The 9,292-nt window shown below is 36.0% G+C and overlaps 1 protein-coding gene across 1 annotated transcript in view; it reads left to right on the forward strand.

Annotated features, from left to right (window-relative positions):
* Positions 1–9,292, forward strand: part of TMCO1 (transmembrane and coiled-coil domains 1) — a 45,695-nt gene that overhangs the window by 25,236 nt on the left and 11,167 nt on the right. The window contains exon 6 of the mRNA XM_007457389.1: positions 6,833–6,977. Coding sequence (XP_007457451.1) covers positions 6,833–6,977 — 145 coding nt within the window. The remainder of the gene's footprint in view (positions 1–6,832; positions 6,978–9,292) is intronic.

Raw genomic sequence — 9,292 nt, forward strand, 5'->3', positions numbered from 1 at the left:
TCTAGTTCATGTTCTTTCCCTTATTTTCTTTTTATAAGAATTTTTTATTTATTGAGACTATTAAGCTGTCTTTGAGATATATGGGCAATGTTAATTTTTATGTCAAATCTGTTACTCTTTTCTGTTATATAAATAGTGCCTTTCTCATACCAGATTATATAAATTTTTTTCTACTTTTTATTTTTTATATTTAAATTTTGTTTCATCTGTAATTTTTTTTGGTGGTTAGTTTCCAACTTTACCAAGTACTTAGCTATTGTTAATACCAGGTAGGGAACAAATAATATATTTTCCCTGATGATTTGAAATGACTAGTTTATGATATATCAGGTAGCTTCCCAAAGCTTATGTAGTAGATCTTTTCTTTATTTATTTTTATTTATTTTTATTTTTATTTTTTTTGCTGTACGCGGGCCTCTCACTGTTGTGGCCTCTCCCGTTGCGGAGCACAGGCTCCGGATGCGCAGGCTCAGCGGCCATGACTCACCGGCCCAGCCGCTCCCCGGCATGTGGGATCTTCCCGGACCGGGGCACGAACCTGTGTCCCCTGCATTGGCAGGCGGACTCTCAACCACTGCGCCACTAGGGAAGCCCTATGTAGTAGATATTAACCAGGAGTGCGCATCAGAACCAAAGTTTAAAAAGAAAAAGATTTTCTTATACTAGTAATACACAAGTACTTCTAAAAAATTCAAACAGTATAATGTAGAATAAAAAGTGAAAGTGAAACCAAATGAGTTGAAAACTTATGTCCACACAGAAACCTGCACACAGATGTTTATTGCAGCTTGATAATTGCCAAAACTTGGAAGCAACCAAGATGTTCTTCAGTTGGTAAACGGATAAACTGTGGAACATCCAGACAGTGGAGTGTTATTCATTGCTAAAAAGAAATGGGCTATTGGCCATGCAGAGACATGGAGAAACCTTAAATGCATATTACTAAGTGAAAGAAATCAACCTGAAAAGGCTACGTACTATATGATTACAACTATATGACATTCTAGAAAGGGCAAAGCTCTGGAGACAGTAAAAAGGTCAGTGGTTGCCAGGGATTAGGTGTGAGGGAGGGATGAATAAGCAGAGCACAGAAGATTTTTTAGTGTAAAACTATTCTGTGTGATACTTAATGGTGATACATGTTGCTATACATTTATTAAAACCCAAGAGTGAACCCTAATGTAAACTGTGGACTTTGGGTGATAATGAGGTGCCATTGCAGGTTCATCAGTTGGCAATTATGAATAATGCTTCCATAAACATCTGTGTGCAGGTTTTTTTGTGAACATGTTTTTAACTCCTTTGGATAGATACCAAGGAGCATGGTTGCTGAATGGTATCCATGTTTTTTTTTCTGGTCTTTGTGCTCAGACCAGAAATTTAAATATATATATTTCTTATGTCTAGGACTGTGAGCACCTAGAAGTTAAAGAATGTATCTCTATTTTTATAAGCTGGTATGTGAGATTAAAAGTCTAGTACATTTTTTTTTTTTTTTTTGGTGAGCAAATTCCAAGTTTTATTTCACATATACTGAAAAGCAGACATTTCAGATCTGGTGTTCAGAATATCCAATTTGTAAGATTCAATGCTATCTTCATAACCCCAGATAAAACGTCATTGTTCGTGTGACATGACAGTCCAGACAATAGCTGGGATTGAAACCGAATGTACCTCTTTCTTTTTCTTTTCATTAAAAATATTAGCAAATAATAATTTAATCAAAATTTAATCATATTTGTATGTATGAATTTTAAATTTAAATGGGAAAAAAAGGAAAAAAAGTATAGAAAAAAAAGCCCACCATCCCTCAGCAGTTCTAAACAAAAGTAATGTGGGTGTCAGTTATTACAGAGTCTAGTACATATTTTGATTGTATTGAACAATCACTATTCATTTTTTGCATAATTTCTCTTAGTTTCACCTTGATCATCTGTTTATTATTATAGAATGGAATACATTATCTCTAATATCCATTTTAGTCTTACAATTGTTGATAAGAAAAAAGCCTCAAGTTAGACTAAGATGGGAAGGACTTGAGCTCCAGATTGCCAGAGTAGCAACAAGAGGCACCAAATTCAGCTGTTTATTTGTCTTTGGCTTCTCTTCTGGATCATTTCCATAAAGCTGAAACATTAAATCTTAGAAGTGATCTTAAAAGTCATTTTAACACATTATCTCTGTGTCAGTACGGAAATCCCTCCAATAATACCTCTAGCAGATAATTTTCCATTAATTTTAATCATTTTCAACGATGAGGAGCTTGATGTTTTCTGAGATAATATAGTTTTACTGAGTAGTATTTAGGGTTTGAAAGTGCTTCCTTTTACTGGACCAAAATATGCCTGCTTGTTCTGTTCATGAGCAGTGGTCCTGCCCTCTGGAACTGCAGAGAGTAAGTTCACTTAAAGAAATAATTGACCTATTATAAGCTATCTCTCTCTTTGCACCTTTTTCTTTTTCTCCCTAACTCTTCATTATTAGAGGGAGTGTGCCACAACTACACACTAGTAATGGTGTCTATTCTTAGATATTCCTATGGAAAACCTCTAATCTCCTGGAAAAATTAATTTGAAGGGGTTTTTTCCTGCATATTTGTGGCTGGTTTAAGGTCTCATTCGTACTAAATGTTCAGTTACACATAAATGAATAACTCACTTATAGGACATGAAAGGTTTTCTCTCTCCTTTTTCTTTTAAAGCTTTTTTCCAGCTTTATTGAGATATATAATGACATATAATATAGAACACTGTGTACGTTTAAGGTGTACAGAGTGATAATTTGATACACATACATATTGCAAAATGATTACCACAGTAAGGTCAGTTAGCAAATCCTTCATCTCACATAAATATCATTTTGTTGTGGTGGCGGTGAGAACAACTAAGACTTACTCTCTTAGCTTTCAAGCATATAATACAGTATTAACTATAATTACTATGCTGTACATTAGAAGCCCAGAGCTTATTCATCTTAAAACTGGAAGTTTGTACCCTTTGACCAGCATCTCCCCATTTCCCTCAACCCCCGTCCTCTGGCAACCACCAATCTAATTCTGTTTCCATGAGTTCAGCTTTTTTAGATTCCATATATAAGTGATGTCATACAGTATTTGTCTTTCTCTGTCAGACTTGTATACAGTATATATATCACATTTTCTTTATCCGTTCATCTGTCGGTGGACACTTAGGTTGTTTCCGTATCTTGGTTATTATGAATAACACTGCAATGACATGGGAGTACAGATCTCTTTGAGACAGTAGTTTATTTCAATTCCTTTGGCTAAATAGCTAGAAATGGGATTTCTGGATCATATGGTAGTTCTACTTTTAATTTTTTGAGGAACATCCATATTGTTTTTCATAGTAGCTGTACCAATTTACATTCCCAGCAATAGTGCCCAGGGGTCCCTTTTCTCCACATTCTTGCCAGCATTTGTTATCTCTTGTCCTTTTGGTAATAGTCATTCTAACAGGCATGAGGTGAAATCTCATTGTGGTTTTGATTTGTATTTCCCTGATGGTTAGTAATGTTGACCACCTTTTCATGTACTTCTTGGCCATTTGTATGTCTTGTTTGGAAAAATATCTATTCAGATCCTCTGCCCACTTTTTAATTGGATTATTTGGCAGTTTTTTGTTTTGCTATTGAGTTGTACAAATTCCTTATATATTTTGGATATTAACCCCTTATCAGATATATAGTCTGCAAATATTTTCTCCCATTTCATAGTTTGCCTTTTCATTTTGTTTCTTTTGCTGTGCAGAAGCTTTTTAGTTTGATGTAGTCACATTTGTTGATTTTTGTTGCTTGTGCTTTTGGTGTCATATCCAAAAAAATTATTGCCAAGACCAATGTCAAGGAGCTTTTTTCCTTACGTTTTCTTCTAGAAGTTTTACAGTTTCAGGTATCATGTTTAAGTCCTTAATCCATTTTGAGTTAATTTTTGTGAGTAGTGTATGATAGGGGTCCAGTGTAATTCTTTTGCATGTGAATACCCAGTTTACCCAGCACCATTTATTGAAGAGACTGTCCTTTTCGCCACTGAGCATTTCTGGCTCTTGTCAGATATTAGTTGACTGGGTTTATTTCTGGGCTCTCTATTCTATTCTATTGGTCTGCATGTCTGTTTTTGTGCCTGTAATATATTGGTTTGATTACTATAGCTTTGTAACATAGTTTGAAATCAGGAAGTTTGATGCCTCCAGCTTTCTCAAGATTGCTTTGCCTATTCAAGATCTTTTGTGGTTCCATATGGGTTTTAGTATGGATGTTTCTATTTTTGTGAAAAGTAGAGTTTTGATTAGAGATTGTATTGGGTCTATAGATGACTTTGTTGTTGTTGTTTTTAATAAATCTATTTTATTTATTTATTTTTTGGCTGCATTGGGTCTTCATTCCTGCACACGGGCTTCCTCCCTGCACACGGGCTTCCTCCAGTTGCAAGGAGTGGGGGCTACTCTACATTGTGATGCACAGGCTTCTCGTTGTGGTGGCTTCTCTTGTTGCGGAGCACAGGCTCTAAGCATGTGGGCCTCAGTAGCTGTGGCATGCAGGCTCAGTAGTTGTGGCTCGTTGGCTCTAGAGTGCAGGCTCAGTAGTTGTGGCACACGGGCTTAGTTGCTCCATGGCATGTGGGATCTTCCCGGACCAGGGCTTGTACCTCTGTCCCCTGCATTGGCAGGTGGATTCTTAAGCATTGTGCCACCAGGGAAGCCCTGTAGATGACTTTGGATAGTATAGACATTTTAACAATATTAACTCTTCCAGTCTATGAACATGGATATCTTTCCATATATTTGTGTCTTCTTCAGTTTCTTTATCAATGTCTTATAGTTTTCAGTGTATATATCTTTCACCTCCTTGATTAAATTTATTCCTAAGTATTTTATTGTTTTTGATGTAGATGGGATTGTTTTATTCTTTTTTTCATATAGTTCATTGTTGGTGTATAGAAATGCAACTGATTTTTGTATGTTGATTTCCATCCTGAAACTTTGCTGAATTCATTTATTAGTTGTAAAAGATTTTCTTTTTGGTTACAATTTCAAGGCAAAAATGTCAAGGAATAAAATGACTATATAAGATGAATTTGTTGGGTGTGTATGTTAGCAATAAGAGGGGTAAACATTTTGGGCTATATTTATTCCAGCCCTACTCCTCAGAGTTTAACTCTGTAGATGGAGAGTAGAGTGGTATATGTAGAACAGTATACTGCATATAGCATATAACCAGGAAATATTGAAACAACTGTGTATAATACTTCCTGTGAGTGAATGGGAATATCTCCTCCTGGAAAAGTTATTACAATACTTTGTTTTTCTTTTGTGAGGTTAGTAGATAAGAATAACTACTTCAAGCAGATCTTTAAATATTTTTGTCATATCCAAGTAACAGCAGTTCATGATTGAGCCCTTACCCTGTGCAAACTATATACTAGGAAAGCAGTTGGAAATAGTAAGTGGACAATGATACATATGTATAGAATATGTCAAATTCATTCTATTTATATTCTTTGGAGTTCAGCTGTATAAGAAGCTCTTTATAACCACAATAGTTAATATGGATATTTAGGGATTTTTTTCCCCAACGAAAAAGATGGTAATGCTACCTCTCTTTTCCCTCTCCCTCTATAGAAACATTCTAAATACCAAATGTTTTTCTAAGAGGGAATGTTCTAGATATTTTAACTGGAGTTAAAGACTTTATTTGGATAATGTAACTGATGCTGTCATATATTTTTCTAATATTATGAAGTATCACTATCCTTAATCACATTAATTTATAATTCTCAATATTGTCTGACTGTACAGCTTATTCATAGAAAAGTATAAAAGAAGTTTATATCCCCAGCACCTCAAAATAAACACTGATACATATTTTCTTCTAGTTTTTTTCTAAGATTTTCTCTTTTCAAAACATTTTTCTTTTCTATTTTAGAAAAAGTAAAAGGAATTACTTTCAAACATTAGAAGTATGTTAAAAGTTATCTCAAGAGTATTATGTATGCCAGCCATTTTTCATTCACCACTATGTATATTCCATGAATTTCTCTCTAGAAGTGTTTATCCTGTTTAATGTGTATATACTGGGAATCTTTGAGTCTTGGAAAAGAGGGTTCTTAAAATCTTATTGGTGTCATGGTTTAGAACAGTGGGTCTCAAAGTGTGGTCTGGGGATCCCTGGAGGTCTCTGAGACTTTTAGGAGGTCCTTGAGGTAATAATTCTAAGATGTTATTTGCCTTCTTCACTCTCCTTCTGTCATGAATGTACAGTGGAATTTTCCAGAGGCTTCATAGGGTGTGTAATGCAACAGCCTGAGTAATGAAGCAGCTATGAGAATCCAACATTTTTCTATTAAATAAAACATTAAAGAGATTGGGGTGAAAAAGCCTTTCCTCTCACTAAATTCTTTTTCTGTATGGAAAATATATTTTCCATAAAAATACTTGTGTTAACATACTGAATATTACTACCTTTTAAATGATTTGATAAATGGTTTAAAATTTGTTTTAATTTATAAAACAGTAATATTGATAGATATAACCTCTAAATGAAACCTCTTTAGGGTCCTCAGTAATTTTTCAGAGTGTTAAAGGATCCTGATACTGAAAAAATTAAGAATCACTAGTTTAGAAAAAGATTGATGGGAAAAATCTAGGCACCCTTCCTTACATCCTTATACTTCAAGTCTCTTTTTAGAATATTATCCTTTCTTTGTTTTTTAGAGATCAAGGAACTTAGAGTTCTATTTCTGTCCCAGATTCTTCTCTGGAACTAAGAAGCTTGTCAGTCTTCCAAAAATAACAGTTCTTTGTTTTTTCCCTTTTAGATTTGATGGTAGAGTGGTGGCAAAGCTCCCTTTCACCCCGCTTTCCTACATCCAAGGACTGTCTCATCGAAATCTGCTGGGGGACGATACCACAGACTGTTCCTTCATCTTCCTGTATATTCTCTGTACCATGTCAATTCGACAGGTAAGTGACAACATCCACTATTTAATATGTATATCCTTCCTTGCTGTCACACCCTAAATTAGTGTCTACTTCTGTAATACTGGAAGTGTCTACCTCTTGCTACTGAGATCTTTCAGTTGCTTGTTTTAGAATTCCAGAGTATCATCTAAAACTGTTTTAAATGTATGTAAGTCTAGATTACTGATCCTTAGGGATGGGAAGTAGCCATAAAATCAAACATGGTTTCCACATCCCATTTTTAGAGCTCTCAAGTTTCTTCTTTATGGCAACTATCTAAAGGTAGAAAAGTAAAGAGTGAGTTTTGTCTTCCCACTATCATTTCTTCTTTATTATACACCAGTGCCTTTTGGCACTTCAGAAGCACAAATAAACATAATAATTTGGTGACTTGAAGTTAGTCACAGTTGAGATAAAGTCTGGCTTGTAGAATTTACATTCAAGCAACATTATGGTCAGACATTCATAGTGAAAAAGAGTGAGAGCTAAGAGATACATATAAGGTTGTGAGAGCCTGGAAGAGAGACATAACATTCAATTAGTGGCAGATGATTCAGGCAGAAAGGTTGAAAGAATGAAGTGGCTTTTGAGATGGAACTTTAAAAAGTAAGAGAGGTTAATTAAAGTCTCTGACTCCAGACATATTTCAAGGCATTATTCAGTTTTTGAACATACTGCTACTCAGCAGGCATTGTAGTGGGGAGGTTGGCACATGCACTAAGTATGAACATGATTCTTTCAATGATTGTTACATAAATGATTCAGAGTTGTTGTTGTTCTTCTTCCTCCTCTGAATATTGTCTGTGGCAGTAGGTTTTTTGATTTGTCTGGCATGTGGGAATCAATAGGAAATGGAATTATAGTTTGAAACCCACAAAGATCTTCATGATCTTACCACTTAATACTTTCCTTACCTGATCTCTCACCTCATCCAACGCTCCAGCCATTCTGACTTGCCTGACAGTTTTCATGTTCCATTTACCCAGACTCACTTTTTTTTTTTTTGTGGTACACGGGCCTCTCACTGTTGTGGCCTCTCCCGTTGCGGAGCACAGCCTCTGGACGCGCAGGCTCAGTGGCCATGGCTCACGGGCCCAGCTGCTCCGCGGCATGTGGGATCTTCCCGGACCAGGGCACGAACCCATGTCCCCTGCATCAGCAGGCGGACTCTCAACCACTGTGCCATCAGGGAAGCCCCAGACTCACTTTTTGTGAATGCTCTTCCTTCTATCTGGATGTCTCCCACCTTTTTCTGTTGCATATTAAATGCAACCAAGTTTCCAGGCTTCCTGGAATCATTTTCTGACACTTGCTGCATTCTGAAGGGTAGATATATGACCAGATGCAGAAATCTCAGATTATCACAGTAGTCTAGCAAAAAATCACTATGTTCTAAACTATTACAGGGATGGGAGGGTTGAAAAGGAGGAGACAAAGTTGAAAAATATATAGAGGTAAACTAGCAGAGCTCAGTGATTGATTTAATGTGAGAAAGGAGAGACTAAGGTAACTTCAACATTGTGGCTTTGGTGACCAGATGGAGGATGGGAATAGAAGAAAGAGAAGTAGGTTGGTTAGAAAACATGCTATTTGGGTGTTTGTGAGGCACTTAAGTGGGTATGTCCACCAGGAAGTTGTATTCTTGTGTAGCCGAGGTGTATACTATATCTTTTGACATGCTTTAGCATTTTGGCTTATCCAAAGTGAAAGCCAAGACAGCGACAACATGGATCTCTTTGTTGGTTTAACAGAGGTCATTGATAACTAGAATATTGCTCTTAAATTTGATTATTTAAGTATGAAATATTAAAATTATAGCTAGGGTCAAAATATTAATAAAAATGATGTATATATGCTACTTTAAGCAACAAAGAACAATTCTATTTTAATTACATGCAGATGTGACTACTTTATTTGTGATGGCTCACAACAGTTTTGTGGGGTTTTTTTGTGTTTGGGGGTTTGTTTTTTTTTTGGCCACGCCTCACGGCTTTGCAGGATCTCAGTTCTCTGACCAGGGATTGAACCCAGGTCGCAGCAGTGAAAACCCGGAATCCTAACCACTCGGCCAACAGGGAACTCCCTCACAATAGTTATTTTAGGTGCACCATTTGCACTGCTACCTGGGCATTGTTACCTAGAAATCACCATCTGAACTGTAGAGGTTTTTTTTAATGAAATAAATGTTAAGAATGATCATTGAGAAAGTTCAGCCCAAGCTGGTCTTTAAACTTCTTTCATTTATTTCAGAAAGTCTGGTGAGGTGTATATGTAGCAATTAATTTTATCAGGAATTCCATGGTCATTTACCATGGTGG

This window comes from Lipotes vexillifer, unplaced genomic scaffold (genome assembly GCF_000442215.2).
Source record: "Lipotes vexillifer unplaced genomic scaffold, Lipotes_vexillifer_v1.1 scaffold1048, whole genome shotgun sequence".
In the NCBI taxonomy this organism is placed as follows: domain Eukaryota; kingdom Metazoa; phylum Chordata; class Mammalia; order Artiodactyla; family Lipotidae; genus Lipotes; species Lipotes vexillifer.